This window comes from Schistocerca americana, chromosome 6 (genome assembly GCF_021461395.2).
Source record: "Schistocerca americana isolate TAMUIC-IGC-003095 chromosome 6, iqSchAmer2.1, whole genome shotgun sequence".
In the NCBI taxonomy this organism is placed as follows: Eukaryota; Metazoa; Arthropoda; class Insecta; order Orthoptera; family Acrididae; genus Schistocerca; species Schistocerca americana.
Genome location: NC_060124.1, coordinates 347494924 through 347516537, shown reverse-complemented (window position 1 = coordinate 347516537; position 21614 = coordinate 347494924). Strand labels below are relative to the sequence as shown.

Genomic DNA, 21614 nt, shown 5'->3' with positions numbered 1-21614 from the left:
AGATGTGAGCTTTGCTGAAGATTAAGCACGATCACTGCATACGATTACTGAAAGTGAGAATGTAATGTATGACAGAATAGTAATTTTGATTTTGTCTTAATTTGAGATGGGAGCTATGGTGTAAAGCTATACTGAAGTTTTAAATTAAATGTGCAGGTGGTATACTCTGTTGATTGTGAAAATTTGAGAAAATTTTAATGGTTTTGTGTAAGGTAGATAAATTGTTTTATGCATTTTTGTGTATACAATATGAGTATTTTAAATCCACTGCACATGCACATGAAATATGTTACTTAGTTTCTTTTTCTGTGCAGGGCTTTTATGATCCTAAATCTGGTCGATTTACAACTCCAGAGACCCATGAGAAGTTGCCCACTGATAGAGCTATTTACAAAGGTATTATAGACCCTGCTTCAACTCTTGTTCGAACAGATTCAGGAAAGGTAGTCACATTTGCAAGTGCTGTTGAAGAAGGTAAGAATGTGTTTGTGCTGTGAAGTGCTGTGTGAATAGCTGCTGCTCCCCCCCCCCCCCCCCCTCCCCCCTCCTCCTCCTCCTCCTCCTACTACTACTACTACTACTACTATTATTACTATTACTTGAATTTTATTTTAAATCTGCAAATGAATTGTTTCAAAATGAGTGACATTTTCTTTCTTATACGCTAGCAGTTCTAACACAAATGCAAATTAAAGGTTTTATACATACGGTGTTAATAGATTATCTTTGCTGACTCATCAATAAATTAATTGCAGTCTTTGACCAGGTTAACAACAATATATTTCTAATAATCTTGGGAGTTTTGTACTATGACCACTGTAACAAAATGAGGCCAACTGCCAAATGCTGTGGTTAAAGGGAGGTGAAAAACTTAATTTTTCTGTCTCTTTGGTCCTGATTATATCAAATTGTTCTTTCATATTTATATCTTCTGAACCAAAGAAGTGCAGTAGAGAAAAGAATTTACTTAACACCTGTCAAAGGTACAAAATGAAATAATTTTTTTTCTGCTGAAATAAAAATCCAGTGATAACTCATCTGTTACAAGAACCTTGAACAGACAGCTCTCTTGCCAGAGAACAACATAATTTCCAATTTGATTTTTGTAATATTCAAATAATGGTAAATATTTGTTGACTGTTTTTACAATGGCAGAAACATAACATAGGTGAGTGGCAATTGTAGTCTTATTATAACTAGTGTTTTATGATTTTGATCCTTAGTTTCCATTATATTTATTTGCTTTACATTCGATGCATCTGTTCATATTTGTAATGCTCGTATTACATCAAATAGCGATGCAGGTACATGTTAACCTCAAATTGATTGTTCTATGGAACTGCATTGGAGTTAAAAAGGAGAGCACAGGTTGCTGATTGAATTTTTTTGTGTAAAATTGCTATAGTATAGATTTTTTATAACAAGAAAATGGGCATTCACTTTTTACTTATACAATTACAATGTAACTTTAACCTGTTAGAAAAAACCTACCAAAAAAATCATACAAATTTCCTAATGTGTCTGCTTCAAATTTCAGGTGTTGTGGATGCAAAAGCTGGTGCTCTCAAAGGTAGAGATGGAAAGCTGGACTTCCAAGAAGCTTTTGAACAAGGCCTGCTGATAGAGGCTCACCCGCCTTTAACACTAAGTGAAGCTTTAGTCAAAGGAATCTTCGATGAGGAAACAGGGCTGTTTCTCGATCCTAGCACAGGAGAATGTGTCACATTGGCCTATGCTGTTGAGAACAACCTCATAGACTCGGATTCAGTTCATGTGAAGGATACAAGAAGTGGGTTTTGGAAGAAACTGTCCCTTGCAGAAGCTATAAAATCAGGATTTGTTGATGGACAGACAGCAAAAGTGAAAGACTTTACTCGAGGTGACATCAGTGTACCAATATCAGAGGCATTTGCTACTGGTCTGTTGGTGGATAGTAAAGCAGCTGTATCAGTACAGAGAGCTATTCATCAGGGCTTGTATGATGAGGCGAGTGGTAAGCTAACAGATCCAAATACGGGTCGTAAAGTGACATTGCACGAAGCTATACGGCGGTCAATTATCAATCCTCAGTTACCGTGCTATTGGGACCGTCGCTCTGAACGCCTATTGTCACTGGTAGAGACTTGCAGAGCTGGTATAATAGACAGAAGGGCAGGTGTTTTTCGTGAACCAGGATCTGACTGCACAATCCCACTTTCACAAGCTATGGAACTGGGTCTTATTGTGGACATTGAGAGTGCAGCATTTGGGTTGTATGAAGCAATTGCAATGGGTCTGTACGACTCGGCCACTGGTCGTTTTGTTCATCCATCTACTGGTAGGAAGCTGACTTTAAGTGATGCTTGCAAAGAAGAACTGATTAATCCAATTATCTCAATTGTGAAGCACTCTAAGACTGGTAAATATATGAAACTTGAAGAAGCTATTCTGAATGGGTTAATTGATGATGAAAAGGGTCTCTACAAGATCCCTGAATCAAAGAAGACTCTGTCATTGAAAGAAGCAAAAGAGAAAGGTCTTATTGTTACTTCTCGCAGGCCACTATCAATTGAAGAGGCCGTAAAGTATGGCCTTTACCGACCAGAGGCAGGTTGTTTTGTTGACCCACAAGTTAATGATAATTTGGACTTGTCACAGGCACTATTACATGGTCTTTTAGATCCAAACACTACAGCAATGAAGGATCCTGTTAGTAACAAGCTTAAGAGTGTCAACTCAGCTATTGAAGATGGTTCTATAGATGTTTTGAGAGGCCGTGTGGCAGATCCGAAAACAAAGCGGTCTTACACTATTGATGTTGCTTTTGAAAGGGGGCTGCTTTTGACTGTAGATCGTCCAATAACATTTCAGCAAGCTGTAAGGCGTGGATCAATTGACTTCCAGCGTGGTACATTTAAGGACCCCAGGACGTCACATGAGTGCACCTTGGAAGAAGCAATACGCAATGAATTGATTGATCCTGAATCTGCTGTTATTAAAGACCCTCAGACTGGACGCTTCCGCACTCTAAAGAAGGCTATAACAGATGGGCTGATTGACATGAATCGGCGTGCAGCATTTGATCCACAGACAGGCAAAGTGAAATCGCTGTGCATTATATTTGAACAGGGAACTGTTGTGTTTTTAAGGGAACCACTGACTTTTGATGCAGCTGTAGAAGGGGGTCATTTGGACATATCAACAGGTCGTTTTACTGATCCACAATCACATGAAGTTCTAACACTAAAAGAGGCAGTTACATTGGGCTTAATAGATCCTGATTCAGCTCTTGTGAAAGACAAGTTGAAGAAAAGACTTGTTCGTTTGTCAGAAGCATTCCGCAAAGGGTTAATTGATTCAGAGAAGAGCAGTGTCCTCGACTCTGAAACATCTCGTCTTTACACCTTAGCTGCTGCTTTAGATACAGGGTTGTTGACAACACCAAGTCGTGCACTATGTCTGATTGAAGCTATAACTTTCTCATTGTACAATCCAACTACAGGAGGCTTCCGTGATCCATTCTGTGCTGCAGGTGGTGTAACAGAGCGGCGGCGCTTAACTCTTCGTGAATCTCTAGCATCTAATCTTATAGATCCGTCAACAACAGTGGTGAAAGATGCATCTACAGGGCGCATATTGACTTTGTCTGAGGCAGTTGGTCCAGAAGGTCTTGTTGATCAAGATGCTGGACGATTGCTTGAGACGACAACAGGAAAATCTATTGATTTCACAAAGGCCCTAGAGCGTGGGTACATCCTGCCTGCGCAGGCCAGAGTAAGTCTGCATTCAAGTTTTGTTTACTGTTTTATAACTGTAATGCTAAACTTTAATTTCAGTAGCTTTTGCTTAAAATCATTTCTAACTTAACATGTTGCTGAAAGAAATATGTTTACTAACTGAGCAGCATTTTCAATGATCTCCAGTGTTTTCATTTTTGAAGAATATTACACTTACATAATAATAATAGTAATAATAATAATAATAATAATATAGTGAATTGCACCAAATAATATTCCAAACAACACAATGCATCTTTCTCTTGATTGTCACATATATAATGGAATGAAGCCGTAACAGGAAATATAAGGTTTTATATGTTGTTCTAAGGAAACAGACCTGTATTTTATTCACTGGAGGCATGCTGTTTTAAATGGCAACTGTAGATATAAATTGGAGCAACATTTTTGAAGCTATTATTACACTCTTTCCGGATTGTGTGTAAAATACTGATAATAATCACTTACTGTTTACAAGAAAGAATGAAAAGAAAAAAACAAAACACCAGCATTAAATCTGATGATGTTTGACATTAGTTTTAATTTTTTATTCATTATTTAATTGTGTTTTAAAGTAACCTACTAAATTATGTATAAGATCAGGCACAGGTCTAAACATTTTTAACTGCAATTAGTTGTTGACAGTTAACATGCTGGAGTGCAATAAAAACTAAAAGTGCTTTGCATTCATTGCCCATCCAAACTGATGTGATAAATTGTCATCTTAAGTAATATAAAGTCAGTTACACAGCATGCACATGTCATAAAGAGCTGATATCTGTTTTCACTAGTCATCACAAATAAAAAGAATCCCACGCTATTTCTTTTTTAACAAATGGCACTGTATGTGTGCATGCTTATGCTTCAATGTGTGTGTGTTCAGGATAGCTAATGGAATGATTCAGCTTCGCAGTGTTGGGGCAGCTTTGCACTAATGCATGGCAAAGAGCGGAAAGTTTTGCAGGAGCTCTACAAAATTTACCGTGTACTTCAGCACAAGTGGAACTTTCTTCCTATAAATTCACATAAGCATCTTTGAGAGTTGTGAGCAATAATTACTCTCGCCTGACTGTGTTTTTCATTGAATGGTCTTCCTAAATCTTTTTCGTCCCTTGACATGTTTCATCTCTTGTAAAACTTTCCTCATTTGCATTTGTGTGCTGCTTCATATTTTTCCTTCTCTGTATGAAATGTGTGTCTGGAAGTTGAATCTCATTAAATTTGATAGTTACTATGACTTAATTTTTCAGAAGTAATACCTACATTAGCAGTGCTAATTTTTTGTAATTCTCATCTTGTTACAGATGTCTGAGAGCAGACGCTTTGGCTTATGTGATACTAATTTTTTTTTAATGCGTGGAATGAGCAGATGATTAAATTATAGCACATAGTTGATGTGCAGCTATAAAGTGAAATTTCTGAAGTGGTTATTTGGGATGCTAATATTTTAATGATTCTGAAAATATCTGCTAGTGACTAACATCATTTAATGTATTGCTGTTCTTTTAATGCTAATTGCTATGCCCGGCAATGCTGTAACCCGCTCCTCCTAACATTACTAATAGCACTTAGGTTTTAGGATAGTACCTCTTTTTGTGAATGAAATGTTCAAATTAGAAATGATCTATTTTATATTTTTGTATCTTTTGTAGCTTAAAAATAATCATGTTAGTAGTCATTTAAGTTTTTGCCTTGAATGTTTTGCATTTTTGATCTATTAACTTCTTTCATTAAAACTGAATTATTCAAATTTTGATGTTTTAGAGCTAAGTCTAGTGTTGAACTGATGATCATGACCACTAGTATTCCTTTCTGTTGTGTAATTATTTTTGTTTGTTTACAGGCTTTTACTATATGTACAAAGAATTTCAAACTAGATTATGTACTTAACGATAATACTAAATTATTATACTAACTGTAACAATCTGTGTGAGTGGGATTGAGTGGTTTGTTGCCGTGTTGTCAGAATCCTCTCATCTGTTGCCTCTGTCATTCTCTATACAAGTTATTTTCTTCTGGATGTGGGAGTTTCAGAAATTGGTTTGCAAACCTGCCTTCAGAAGTTCTCTGCTCTCTGGAGTATTGGCTTGTTTTGTCAAATCTGAGAAATTGTTTAATTGCTGTCTGGTTTTAAGGAACTGTAAAGAAATTTCTGTGGTTACTGATAGTATTTCTCTGATTCTTTGTGTTACGTGCAGTGTTGTTTAGTGTGTAGATTCCTGCCAGTTTTTGAGCATGGGAGGAAATGCATTTCAAGCAAGCCTGCATGAGTGGTTATGCAAACTTTTTGCAGATGTCACATTCTCTGTTGGGGCTTTATGGTTAGTTATGTTCTGCATGAGTTATTCTTTTTTATGAATTAATAGAAAGATATTTATTTTCAGCGGCATTAACTGATTCATTACTTGATTGATTTCTTCTTTCTGACACTAGCACTCAGTCTTAAAAAAGAATCGTTGGTCATATACATAACAAATAAAAGTAAAGAAAATTTAAAAAGTAGATCTGAATTTAATGCTGTGTGTTACAGAGATTAATTGCTTATACGACATTCTTTCCTTTTATTAAATAAAATAGAAGATGAGTTCTTGATTGTAGTCAAATGTTCTTATCTGTAGTTTCATTCAGTTATGTTGGTTTATGTGGGGATAGTCTTTAGTGCCAGTGGATTAACTTGTGAGAGTGTAGATTTACTGATACATGGAAGAAGGGAAAAAGCAAATTATTAACCTCTGAATTTTTAAAAAGTCGAAAAGAGCAAAATGTGGATATAAAAATGTTTGAAAGACCAATTTTTAAAAAAAAATATAAGGTTAAAATTTTGTTATTGTGTGTTATCTGCATAGCAAGCTGTGGAAGAGAAATATAAACATTGTGATGAGACACTGTCAAAGTTGCTGATGTGGCTCTCAAATACAGAGAATCGCATTGCAAGTCAAGGAAATGTTGCAGAAAATACTGATGATCTACGGAACCAAATAAACACTCTCAAGGTCAGTATTGTTTTGTGATAATGACAACAGTTCCAAGTAAATGATAGATTTGTTGGTATGAAGATGAAAAGTTGAAGCAGTATTTTTTTTATTGTCTGCTTTCAGTATGAACTGATGAATACTTGGGTGGCCAATAAAATAGTTATAAAGGAAATAATTCAGGGTATATGTAAATACCTCTGGGCTTTCAGAAGATGATTGTTTCATAAAACTACGAGTGATACAGAAAATTGACACAGAACAGTGGATGAAGTCTCTCAGAGTTTCAATTCTTAACTGACGCTGTGGCATAGTTGCAGTCAGGGGCAGGCATTCAGAACATAAAAACAAATCATCTGCTCGGTACTGTAGCATCCAATTAGTTAATGCTTGCAAATAGGCAACGTAATGAACAAGGTTTACAAAGCTGGCTGCTGTTACACCTTCCAGGGCCCTTTAGTCGGTAACTTGAATGAAGTGTATGCACATATTGACATTGTAACATCTTAAACAGTTCCTATATTTGAGAACCTGTAATGTAGGTTAAAACTTTTAGGGATGCTATATCCACTGATACGCTTTTTTCCAAATGTCTTGTAGTTTTTGCTTAGTTGTCTTCTGAAACCCCAGAGGTATTTATCAATAACCTTGTAGTATGATGACAGAAAGTTGTGCGTTGAATATAAGAAGGTATATTGCCATTTCCTTATAAAACATAACAAGGAAACTATCTACATATCTCTCTTGCTTGACCCTTCCCAAGCATAATCGCTATTGAGATCAAGGCATTTGGGTCAACAAGAAGCTACTTTACATATACAGCACTTATAAGTTACTCATTCTGTAAAAATTAATTCTCTGCAAGTCATTTCTTGAAATTAGGAAATTAAAAATGGCCAATTTATTAACAGGCACATTGTTCTGCCACAAGAGCTCTCTTCTTCTTCTTCTTCTTTTTCTTCTCCTCCTTCTTATTCATTTTATTATACTTTTTTTACAACCTCCATCTTGCTGCCTAATTGATCATAGACACCACTTACTCAGTGTGCTGTGGAAATGATCCATGGATGTTGCTTAATAAGAGCCACCTACTGTTATAATGTTTTCAAATAGTCAGTATGTCAATCACATACAGAAGCTGTGGACAATTACATTGCATCATATTTGAAAAAAAAAAAAGAAAAACTAAATTAAGAATCTTGGCTAAGAGTCCTACTGCTTAATACGCAATATTATAGAAAGATCGTTACATATGTTTTGAGTGCTCCATAATGAATGAAATGTATTCCTATTTATATGGATAGATGATGAATTTCTCCTCTTTGTAACTCTTCCTTGAGTTTTGCACTCACCTAATATCATGTTAAAATGCTCAAAATTGCTTTGTAGGAACAGCATTGACCTTCACAATAAAATTTAAAGAAATGTGAAAGTGTCCAACACAAATCAAAGTATATTCAGCTTTGTTGCCATAAAATCTTTGATTTTGTAAATGAATATTAATAAACAAAAGTCTAATCCTGCACTGACTTATTCTCATTGATTGGAAGATAGGAAACACCATTCATGCGACAATATTCTGCTATGCATTACATGGAGAGGAAAATCAGTGACGACTCATACAAATGAGGAAATAGTATCTTTGCTTAACTTACATAGTTGTATGCGTTGTCCGTATTGTGGAAGCATTTTGTACACTTGCAATAAGAAAATAAGTGTAGGAACTAGACTTCTACACTAATTTCCTCCTGGGGTTTTTTTGCATGCCACTGAGAATTTATAAAATATGTAAGAGATGTATGTTGCCACAATAATTTATGCTTCAGTTGTCTTAAGACTACCAGACGAAACTTTAGTACATATTCATGTAAGATGTGAGGATGATTGCAGATATATCCTGATTGGAACAAATGATGACTAGTGTGAAATAACATTAAGCATAAATTGGAGGAAGAGGGAGCTTGTCATATTTGTTGAAATGTAGACAAACCTTCCTGTTTCCAACAAGATTAATGATTGTCTCTTCCATATTTTGTGGTATTTACCAGCATTTATTTTATTTTCTATGGTGCAGCAAGTGAAGGACGACCTGGAGGCCCATTCCCGACCAATTGCAACTTGCTTGGACCAGGTACGACAGCTTGTTTCAACTGGAAGAGATGTACTGTCAGCTGATGAGGTGTCAACAGTTGAAAAGAATGGACGTTCCTTGAAGACACGCTATGATTGTGCCACAGAACGTACAGAACGCCTTCTCAGAAAACTTGGGACTGCGCGTGATGAGCTTTCAAAATTCAAGTAAGTTACAGTGTGCACTCCCTATTTAAAGGAAAAAAAAATAGTTGTGAGAGAGGCAGAATGAAAAAGAAATGTTAATAATAATAATAATAATAATAATAATAATAATAATAATAATGCTTCAACAGAAAAGTAACAAAGGCAGGCAGAAAACCTAAGAAAATGGAATTTAATGTGCTCTGACACACATTCCTACAGTCAAAGTTGAGGAGGTGTAGAGTTCCCCTGGGATCCTTTGTCCAAGCACCATGTTACATTCACATGACCCTTTCCTGTTTGTTTTTTACATATTAATTTCCTGTAGCCTACATAATTTGTTTTCTCTTTTCTTCTTTTGTTTCTGTTTATTTGGCTTTTCTTCGTTTCCTTTTGCCATACTTTCTTCTCCAAAAAATGTGAGAGGAGAAAACAAAAACAATTCTTTTACTTGTGATCATCAGCCCATGTATATCTGCTGCTTTTAATGTTTAGTTAATGGCACAAACAAACTTAAAAGATTGTCACTAAAGGTATATACATATATATTTGTAAAGGTAATTTGCTGTGAAAATGCAAATTATAAAGAGCGCACCCCAGTTTGTAGATATGGCAAATAACAAGCCACTATGATTTGATATAGATTCCCATCCAATATCCAACTGTTGAGGCATCAGCAACATTCCTCCTTGCAGGGGGTCCCTGATATGTTCAGGTAATGGCAAGGTGGGAACTTATCACAACCCTAATATGAAAAAAATAGGGAGTAACAAATTTACTGGTATATTCTGAAATTGGAATTAGGAACCATACAATATTTAGTTGATGGCAGTCTTCACTGGCTTTATGCAGTGATAAAGTGTACAGAGAACACGAATTGAAACCATAGATAAGTACACAAAACTACTATCAAGTTGAAGAATATATTGAACCATATAGAGCAGACCAAGTGACAAACAGAGATTTTGGTGAATCTTACCACATATGTGGCACTGCTGATTTGCAGTCATAGCATGAGATACTTCCATTTGCTGGGTGAATGAAACAGAAAACATACATGAGCAACATTCCTGTGTTCTGTTCCAGCTGATAAACAGCTAAACTCCAACTAACTGGAAGGCGGTAGAGTCCACACAGAATAATGTGGTACTATAGATGTGCAATTGGCAGGGCACGTATGGGGAGAGTGGTAGTGGTGGAGGTTGTGGGCAGGTGCTGTAAGGGAAATACAGAGCGCTGGAGGGGAAGTGCCATTCTAAACTGAAGGCTATGCTCACAGTTTTTGTAAATATTAAGTGGAATCCCTCCACACCCACACTGGCGTGGTGAGCATTCAGAAAGATCTACTGTCACCTCTGCTTTTGTTAGTACCATCCATTGCAAACTATTTTGAATTTTGTGTAGTATCTTATGTAAATGGAAATATGACACTAAGTATGACCATTAACAAAATGATGGGCAGATATTCGTGAGGCTGACATATAAAGCTATAAGAAATGCAAAACGGAATTTTTTGTACTGAATAGTTCCTGTAAAATAGTTTTAGAAAAATTGCAGGGCATGCACTATGATTCTGTTATGGCAGCACGTTGCTGATTGGCTGAAAGTGGACAAACAAGGTCAGTCTCCCCTTCTGAACAAACAATTGAGCTCGACCAGTGCTTTGGATGAAAAATGGTCACTGCGCATCGGCCATCGTATCCTGTGTGGACTCTGAGTGACGGTAATGAGAGACACGTGACAATGACAAAGTTGGGGCTGCTTATCAGACTCAAAGCTCAAACTGAATGTGCAGAATATGGTATTGGCTATACTTTTCATATCTTGGTCTGTGCCACAGTCCTCTAAGCATCTGACTTCAAAAATATAACCTTGCCAATTGCATAGGAGATCAGGGCCAGTGCCTTCCTGCTGATATTTAGGAGCTGACAACATCTTTTTGCTGACACGTTTCTTAGGCTGGCACAGTTCCAATCTGCATAAATATGATTCTCACTGGATTCCTAAGCCTCCTCGAGGAAGAAGAATAATTGTGTATAACTTGAGTAGTTTTTATCAATTGCTGCCATTTTAAGTAAGTTATCAACTGCTACCAAAATGACAGCAGCTGAAATCTGTTTCCAGATTTTGGTTCTTCAGTATGTTAGGAATCATTATCATCAAGTTTCTTCCTTTCAGAAATTATGTTAATGGTTTAAATCACTATAGAATTTTCGAGGAACTTGAAGTAAAATCTGACCGCTCGCTCATTAATCCTTATCAACTCTTTCTTCATTTGCAGCTTTGTGTGGCCACCCGTGTGGTTGTCCTGAGAAGTTCCACTGTATTACATTATTTTGAAACTTGATTTGTGGGATTCTAATGTCTGCAAAACACTGCTTCATTGTGTCAATTCTTACAAACTCTTTACCTGTTGGCACTTGTCTTAGGATCTTTGGCTGACAGTCATGTAGCGGTTTTCTGACTTATCCCCAACCCGAGTTGCTGGAATTGTCTATCTTAGACATCAGAAAAACTGCTCAGCTATAGGTGTAAGACAAGTGAAAACAAGAACCAAGTGAACGAGTGGCCACCAAAGTTTCAACTGTTTTATTATACACCTACACTTGATAATTAACAGTTTCAGTCACATCATTTATACAGAACAGTCATATGTGTTTTTGCCATTACAGGTCTGAGTTGTTGACATTTAATTCGTGGCTGGACAAAGCATGCAGGCAGCTTGAAGATAAGGAGCGATCTCTGTCCAATCTGAACAAATTACACAGCAGCACTGACAGCACTAAGGAGTTTGTTAGTGATGTGATTGCTCATCAGGCAGACTTGCGTTTCATTACTATGGCTGCTCAGAAATTTTCAGACGAGTCAAAGGTTTGTGATTAGTTTTCAACTATTAAAGCTCTGTTATGCAAATAAACTACTGGTTTGGTAGTTAACAAAGGTAACTTCGCTTATTTATGGTAATTTGAGTATCGACTCTTGAGAAGTGTTTGCTTCTGCAATTGAATTATTCTTTCTGAGAATTGTAAGCAATCTTTTCAGCGGTGGGCATGACATTCGCAATTGAGTGTAATGAAAATTTTAACAGGTCATATGATATGAGGGTGCATCAAATATAAATGGGATGTTATTTTTTATTTAAAGTCATTTATTGAAAAAATCAAGACAATTATAATTTATTTTTCCACGTAGTCTCTCCTGCTTTCGAAATGCATTTGTCCTAGTGTATGGGCAGCTTTTTGATGCTCTCATCATAAAAAGAACTTGGTTGTGTCACCAGCCAGTTGCGCACGAAGTCATCCACACCCTTGTCGTCTTCAAATCGTCGCCCTCCTAGAGCTACTTTAGGCTGTCCGAATAAATGGAAATTGCAGGGTGATAAGTCCGGGCTGTGAGGATGATGATCAAGTGTAGTCCAGTGCATTTCCTGTAGCTTGGAGACAGAGCTGCAGTATGGGATCACGCATTGTCATGGAGGAGGATGACCTGTCGAATTGGTTGCTCTCACCTTTGCAGTGATATGCAGCTCTCGTCTTGTTCGACAGTTGACAGTAGTAAGCAGCATTGATTGTGCGTCACTCGTGCAAAAAATCAATCAGCAAAATGCCTCACTGATTGAAACACAGTTGAAAGAACTTCACCAGTTACAGTCTAGTCTTGGGTTTCACTGGTGCTGCCTCCCTTTTCCTCTGCCACTCCTTACTTGCTTGTTTGCATTCTGGAATGTAGTGGTGAACCCATGTTTCGTCGCAGGTGATGATCCTACTAAAAAATGCATCACCTTTTTCGTAAATCGTTCTGTAACCCTCTGACAGACCTCCAAACGTCTCAACTTCATATTTTTGGTCAAAAATTCAGGGACCCATCTGGAACACACTTTACGGAACTGTAGGTTATTTGTGATGGTTGCTTGACTGCTCCCCTAACTGATTCTGACTTTTTGTGCAATTTATGATACTCTCGCCCATCGATTGTTGTCAGTAATGTCTTTAACCGCATGAACATTTTTGTCTGTAATGCTGGTCTGAGGATGGCAATCATGTTGCCGATTGTCCACATGTTCTTTTTACGCCAGGCAGTCACAAGCGTCCTTGATAATGTTTTATCACTGACCTGTGCGCTCAATCTTTGGCAAATTTCCACTGCTGTAACTCCTTCATGAGCAAGAAATTTGATAATTATGCATTGCACAATGGAGGGGTGCACCTGTTGCGGAGACATCATGATGAAATGGTGGGAAATATATAACAGCACGCTCTCCTCACTTCTAACAGTCTTGCCTAAGTATAGCAGAAGTGCGGGCCAGTCCTACCAACTGTTGATGTCCAGGAACAAAAATCCTGTTAATATTGGATCCCACCTCATATGTATCAGAAAGAATGGTCAAATTTGTCAGCAAGTGAGATATCCATTGTAGCATGTGACTCTATTTTGAACAGGCAAATTTGAGGGTTATATAATGCTATCAGTGTTTATGCTTCAGTACTATAAGACTATCAGACTAAACTTTGCTGCATAGTTAATGTTTCATGAGACCCAGTGTAATGTGTAGTAGTGGTAATGTAAATTCTTTTAGACCCATGGCATTCATGCAGATCAAGAAGAGCAAAAGAGCTTGTTGGAGTAGTTATGATATAATTTAACACTGCAACCACTACAGCTTAAATTTCATGTTCATATTATTATTAATTGAAATGGTATGTGAAATGTATTTTGTTTAACAATTTAAAAATACATTTTTAAAACATTGAGTGTTAACTGTAAAAAAATGTTGATAAAGAATTTTGTTATCATATCAAAGATTCAGCACATTAAAAACCAAAAGAATAAGCTACGTTCATTAAGAGCATTTTCAGTGTTACAGTGTGTAAGTTGCCTGGTAAGGTTATAAAACTGAGCTAGAATGGGAGCCAGTTTGTTCAAGAATGAGGCAAGAGTTTGTGTAAAATTTATTCCAAACATAGTCATAGTGCTATAACAAAGAAGTAGTCTGAATCAGAAATAATTGTTGGAGATTGTTTGTCTCTTTTCATCTCTTAGACTTAGCCATTCTCTATAGGCAGTAAATTAACTTGATCCTGTAGAGTAGTACTGAAAGTGTTCACCAATGATTTCATTATTATCTTTTCTCACAGTCCATAGGCAACAAAAACATTCTAGATACTCTGCTAGCAGTGTTGTGGAGAAGATGGAAATTGTCAATCACAACATTATTATAATAATTAAGCATAATAGAATAGATGCCATGTTATTTGAAACAAAATTATGTTGTTACGCAACCATTAATGTTCATCCCAGAAAATGAAATTGGAACAGTGTCCCACTTAAGTTGGCATAACTTCTGTGTTATGATGAACAGGACCAAAGTGCTGTTATTGTTTTCCTGGCTGCCCACTGACAAACACTGGTAGACATCCATTGAAGAGTGAAGACTGTGTATGGGGCACAGTAGTGGTTTTCGACAAATGTGCTATCCCATATACATTCTTCATTCTTCTATGGATGTCTGCTGGTGTTTGTCCTTCAGTATCCAAGAAAAGAATAATAGCACTTTGGTTCTGTGTGGAAGCATTTGGTAATAATGTTGCCACAGTTCACATTTGCACATGCGAGTCAGAATGACTGATTCCTTGCCTACACGTTGGTGCTTGTATACCTGCATCGAAGTTGCGCTAAGTTGCATATATGCTACAGCAATCCTCTCAAATGGAAACTTTTTGATTGCCCCTTATAGCAAAGAAAAATAACATTCTGAATATTGTGAAAAGGATAGTTACTCACCATATAGCGGAGAACACGCACACGCACACTCACACACATGCAGCTGGAGTCAGAATCTGTTTCCAGCTGCCAGAGACACTCTCTCTCTCTCTCTCTCTCTCTCTCTCTCTCTCTCTCTCTCTGTGTGTGTGCGTGTGTGTGTGTGTGTGTGTGTGTGTGTGTGTTTTGGGGGGGGGGGGGGGTGTCTATTTTTGACAAAGACCTCGTTGGCTGAAAGCTAGCTTTTTATTGTGCCTTTCTGTGGCTCAGCATCTCTGCTATATGGTGAGTAATAACTATCCTTTTCATAATATTGTCCATCCTAGATTTTCCATTGTTTGAAAAATAACAGTCTGCTATTCAGTCCCCAGTCTTATAGTGACTGGGTTATGGGAGGGCTTCTGGTTTGACATGTCGCAAAATTTTCTGGTTTTAAATTTTTTGTAGTTTCCCTAAGTTATTGTATAAATATGCCTGTACTAGTTGTTAACTATCCTAAGTTTTTTCCTGTTTACATATCTTTTCTACTGTAACTGTATTTGTATAGCAATGTATTACAGTATATTATATAAATACTTGATATTGTTCTCTTATTTTGTCGGTGTTCTTTTCAGTTCTTACTTATTAAATTATGAACAGTTTTTCTTTTAGTGCAGATATGGCAGGTCTATAGTTATGCCACTGCCATTTCTTCCTTATACAATGGCTATTCATTCAGATCATTTGTTTGTTTTACCTTCATATAAACATTAAATAAAATTTTTTGTGATCCTGTTATGATATACTTTTATACAGGAATACCTGTCCATACTGAACGATTTCCGAGGAGGGCTGCCAGAACGCCTTCCACATGTTGAGCATCCTGCACAGTCATTAGTAAGCCACGAAGTTTCAGAGGCATCTGTGCGATATCGGGATCTGTTGTCACGTGCAGAGGGACTATCAGACCGGCTAAGTGGTGTTGGTGGTCGTCAGCGTGAACATCAGGATGCACTGGAAAAAGCAAGAACATGGATGCGTGAGGCAGAACCTCGTGCACACAAGACTTTAGCAGAACCAACAGGAGCAGACCCTCGTACACTAGAAGAACAGTTGATTCGGGCACGTTCACTCTCGTCAGAGTTTGTTGCTCAGGGAAGACTCATAGATGCAGCCAAGCTGGTGAGTTCTGAGGGAACACAAATTTCTCCATGTCTCTCTCTCTCTCTCTCTCTCTCTCTCTCCCTCCCGCTCTCTCTCTCTCTCTCTCTCTCTCTCTCTCTCTCTCTCTCTCTCTCTCTCTCTCTCTCTCTCCCCTTTTTTTTGGGGGGGGGGGGGGGGGGGGGGGGGGGTGGGTGTTAAACGGAGAAAAAGTTGCCAATCTTGATCCTATAGTCTTATGTAGACTATGTCAACATTTAATTATTAAGTGTGGTAACTACCAATTCTTGTTCCTCCTTGCCCATCTTTGTAGCCAAACGAGAGAGAGGTTGACAAGACACATCCTGTGGCATCAAAAAAGGGTTAATTTGCCATGGGAGTTTGTTTCTGCTTTAGAGAAATGTGGAAGCCATATGTTGACATCAGTTCACTATGATTAAGGGGAGAGACAATATTTGACCCCAGGAAAACCAGATTTTAGTCTAAAAATATATATAATAATTTTATTAATATGAATATGGCATTTTAAATTCCATTAAACGTATTACTATAAATTGACCATATTTACCCGATTGGAAGATGAGGTTTCTCCCAAACTTGTCATTTTAAAAATACAAGGTCCTCTCATATTCGCAGATTAAACTATTGCTGCTGAGGTTAACATTTTAACATCATTTAATAGAGTATATAGGAATTGTCTTGCATTTACGGATCACGCTATGGCTATGGAGATAATGTGCAGATTTATCTTGAAGAATTCAGAAGGATGGGCAATTGATACTTGCATTCCTGATATGCTTGTAACTGTATAGATGTTGCTTGAACAATCACGTGACATTTTACTCACGAAGTGCTAGTACAAGGATTTCATGAGTAACTATGAACTAGCCACTGCAACAGTCTATTGCTCTCCTTAAAATTTGACAATTTTGTGAAACACAGGACAAAATAACACTAAATTTGATGGTATTACGAACTGTTACTGTATTTGAATAGGTTTTGCAATAAAAGCTCTCATACAAGTATGGATATTGTGTGCAAACATTAATGCTGCTTTTTAAATAAAGGTAACTTTCAAAAGCGTAAATGTTGTCATTAAGAAAACATTACTTGTTCTGAACTCAGATCAATATTTTATTTGATAATGAGGGACTGTAAATGATTTACTAAGTAGGTCACAAATGAGAAAATCGGTCGCTGTTTTCATATTAGAATAGTGGGTAAAAATGTTATTAGCGTTTAATCAGCTTTAGAACATGATGGTGACATTCAAATGAAACAAGAAGGAAAATTAATCCTGATTGAAATGTCTGACAAACAAAATAAATCATATTAAACTGACTGTAATTGTTGTTTTGAGAATAAATTACAGTGGCAAGACCCATTGTGGAGATTGTACCAATGGATTCCAGTAGATCATCGCATGGGCAGAAGTTCAGGAATTGGAATGAATCATGATTTACATCTTTTATATAGATATCAGTTACTGTTATTACTCAACAGCAGTATTCATTTCTGCAAGAAACAGCAAAAGTCCAGATAGGGGCCATTGGTGTGCTTATGTATTTCGTGGTGCAATGTTGTTGATGCTCACCATGGTGTTTTATCCGTGGGAGAGTGTCACAGAGATACTGAAGGAACTGAACTGGAAGACTCTTCAAGGTAGACGCAAACTACCCCCAAGAAAGCCTATTAACAAAGTTGCAAGAACCAGCTTTAAATGATGACTCTAGGGATATAGTACAATCTCCTATGTATCACTGATGTAGGCATGATGTTAACTCGTATGTGAATGGAACAGCTATAAACCCTAAGGACTGATACAATGGGTCGTACCCTCTGCTATGCACCTTATGATAGTTTGTAGAGTATAGATGTAGATGTATTACTGGAATGAAAGTGGTTATGTCAGTGGCTGGTTCTACGCAGCCAATGAGAGAGCAGCGAACAGATGATATATTTGGAAGCAAGAGACATTGTAACATGATATAGCATGAAAATAATAAAAAATAAAGGCTCTTTACTCAGGTGTAGTTTGTTATAACGGTCACTATAGCATGAAAAATACTTTGTGAATGTTGTCTTTGGTTTAAATGTGTTGTAGGTTAAAAATGCAAACAGTAATCTTAACAACTTGACTTTTAAATAAATCGTAAGCAGAATGGCTTTCAATATTACTATTAAATGTCCTTGGAGAGCTGTGGAATTATTTTGTAACAAGCAATCCCCTTTTTTTTTTTTTCTCCCACCAGGGGTTACAAATTCTTTGAAACATGACTTTATTAATAATCTCTGGTATCTGGTTCGATGTATATGTAGACAATACACATTTTATATTATTGAGCTCATTGAACATCATTTATGTAACACAGTGTAAAATTTCCTCATTCTAGGTGCTGTCAGGTAATGTACTTGATATATGCAATCCAGTATGAGTGAAAGTTTAAGCAAAATCTGAAAATTATTAAGACTGTTGTTCAATATTTCATAAGATATTAAGAATTTATCACTCATCTTCAGCAAAACTTGGCTCTCTGGGCTGTATTTAACAAATTTAACAAAAAGGCAGCCAATGGTGGGAATAGTCCACTAGTCTTAATGTCGTATTACCCAGGAAAGGACATTACTTTTACACTGATGTTGGAGTATTCCTTTAAACTTTACAATAATAAATGTATTTTCAAACACAAACAAATAAATTATTAGTTGCTACAGACCTTGAGAGATATATGTTGAGCAAAATCTTGGTGCGTCCATTCAATTCAGCGAAACTAGCCAAAGGGGTGAAACATTTTATCAAACAAAAAAATTCCCATCTATTTTTTGTGATGTCTTTGTTTTTTTTCTGTGAGATCACATATGGTACTCAACATTACATCTTTGGTTCAATTCATTAGACACGAGTATTTTTTTACGTACATTTAACATCTTCACTCAAGTCAGTTCCAGGAAATGTTATAATGCTCAGATCAGTATAGAAGCAAAATCCAGCTTGTATTTGAATAAAAACAGCTGTTTTCTCAGGTCCGACTGTAACCACAACCTCACAAATTGCAACTTATTCAGAAGTAGTAGCCAAATATTTGTGACAGTGAAGATATAAATTTCACAACTCTGCTATTAGGATGGTGGTGATGGCGATTAAAAATATTATCAAAATGTAGAAAGTCTATAAATGGCATAATTTTAGAACAGATATAATGTTAACTTTTTAGACAGATACGTTGTCAATAAAACAGTTTGTAATTTTGATTAGTGTGAATATGTTAAAAGTAAATTTTTCTCAAGAAGCCTCTTGAAGAAGTGGGGGTCATCTTATTATCAGCGTCGTCTTATACTCGGGTAAATATAGTATGATGACAATTTTTTACAAAATATTGATATAAAAAATACACTTGTTATTGTATATACTTAGTTTTTTAGGGTAGTCTAATCAGCAGGTTATTAATATGTGATACATTTTCAGTCTCTTGGAGCACTCCTGCGGTCTCTTGAAGGTCAGCAGACGCAAGCAGAGGTGGCATCATTGGAAGCACCTGTTCATGAATTAGAAGACAAATACAAGCAACTCTCGGAGGCTCTTTTGGAGAAGTGCCAGGAACTAGACACTGCTCTTGTCCAAAGTCAGAGTGTGCAGGATGCGCTTGACAGCCTTACACAGTGGCTGAACAGCGCTGAGAATAATGCCAAGTAAGCATATGTGATCTGTTAGAAGTATCAACATGTTAATGTGAAATTGCTCAGACCTGTAAAATGTGCCAACAGATTTAATACTTAAAGCCTCACTAAGATGCAGGAAGAACCATTAGAGGAATTACAGTTAACAGCAAGACGGTTAGTACAAATAATAGATGGAGTAAAGGGTAACCACTCAAGATATGGTAAAGATAGTTTACAGACATACAAACTAGACTGAAATCATCACTGAACTTCAGGGCAATTTCTTCCCTTAGAGCTACTAAAGCACGATCATACACGTGCATGGTTACAGTGTCCCAATGATGTAATTGGACTGCGGCACCAGGAAGAGTGTGTGTGTGTGTGTGTGTGTGTGTGGGGGGGGGGGGGGGGTCATTATTTCTCTTCCATCCAGAACTTTCTTGTGTTGTAAGAACAATGGCATATAATGTTTACAGACCCTATTTGACTATTTGATAGCAGTTGTAATTCTAATGTATGTATCTGATGTATTGTGGTCTTGCTTTTAGTCTGCTCAGCTTCATCGTGATTGTCTTGTACACAGAATGATAATGCGGACACTACACTACACAGGTTTTGTCCATTCTAGGAGTCTTCAGCGGCCAGCAAGCCTCCACAAGGAAAGACTAGATGAACAACTTCGTGAACATAGACTACTACAGGCAGATGTCGACCAGCACAGGCCTAGCATTGAAAGTGTCTCTCAGTCAGCTCAAGAATTAATAGCCACTGCATCTAATCCTAGGCTGGCTAAGAAAATAGATGTGAAGCTCAAGGATGTAACATCAAGGTTTGTGTGAGACAATAGTAATTGTTCTCATCACCAACACATTTTTGTCATTTGTGTTTGCTTCCACAAGATGTTGCCCAAATTATTATTGCATATATGCTAAGAGAAGTGTAATTGGGCAGCATGTTTCTTATAAAATAGTGTAGTTGTATTTCTCTCTCTCTCTCTCTCTCTCTCTCTCTCTCTCTCTCTCTCTCTTTCCTCATAAATGTCTCCTTCATTACCTCCTCATCTGCCCTTTTGTCTGGTACATCTTACCTCTTCCAATTGGCACACCCCTTTCTAATTTTGCTTGTTAATTTTCATCAGGGGTCTAAAGGGAACTTCTGCAAAGTATAGACAGCTATTACATGCAGTTTGGCACTTTGTGTACACAGATGTGTAAAATTCTTTTTTACACATAAAATAAGTCTGTCACATATTTCTGACTCAGCCCTCTCTGTTTCCCTTCGAATAACTTGCATACAGTTCACTCTTAGTTTTTTTTACTGTGAGCATCTCGGTGACATTTTATATTCAAAGTTTACAATTTTCCAGATTTGAGAAGCTCTCTGAGCGAACATTACGCCGTACAGAATTGTTAGAAGATACACTGGCAGCCTTGACGTCATTCTCGACACGTGCAGGCAAGCTGGAGACTTGGTGTTCACAGACCGTGGAAGCACTCGAAGCTTCTGCTGGTCGCTTGGATGCTGAAGAGTTGCAAGTTCGTGTAGATACACTAGCCACACAGAAGGAAGCACACAGACCAGAGTTTGAGGAAACTGTTCGAGCAGGCCGTAGTCTTGTGGGCAAGAAAGATGTCACCGACACTGTTCCTCTAAGAGACAGAATCAAGGCAAGTATTATCACAATCACTGTCAGAATGTGTTAGTGGGAATTTACCTGTTCCCTTAGCCTAGATCAGAATCTGCAAAGTGGGAGATGCATGGATATGCCAGCTGGATTGTGTTCTGGTTCAGCTGATATTTAAGTTGCATTATGGACAGCAAATGTACTGAAATGTAGTAGTGTAGTAACCATGTAGTGGCAAATAATAGACTGAAATTAAAAAGAATAGAAAAAAGATGGACAATATGGGTGAGTAAGTGCTGATTAACTGGAAAAGTAGGTAATAAATAGCAAAAGGGGGTTGGAATGTGCAATGTAGAAGGAAGTAATTGAGCCTGTGTGTCCACTATAGGTAATGCCTAAGCAGATGTAAAATTGTCATGAATAGCTTGA

At 37.2% G+C, this 21614-nt stretch overlaps 1 protein-coding gene across 1 annotated transcript in view; it reads left to right on the top strand.

Annotated features, from left to right (window-relative positions):
* Positions 1–21614, top strand: part of LOC124619729 — a 503325-nt gene that overhangs the window by 310782 nt on the left and 170929 nt on the right. The window contains exons 36-44 of the mRNA XM_047146296.1: positions 315–474; positions 1538–3753; positions 6602–6748; positions 8802–9025; positions 11674–11872; positions 15557–15922; positions 19368–19591; positions 20190–20390; positions 20928–21228. Coding sequence (XP_047002252.1) covers positions 315–474; positions 1538–3753; positions 6602–6748; positions 8802–9025; positions 11674–11872; positions 15557–15922; positions 19368–19591; positions 20190–20390; positions 20928–21228 — 4038 coding nt within the window. The remainder of the gene's footprint in view (positions 1–314; positions 475–1537; positions 3754–6601; positions 6749–8801; positions 9026–11673; positions 11873–15556; positions 15923–19367; positions 19592–20189; positions 20391–20927; positions 21229–21614) is intronic.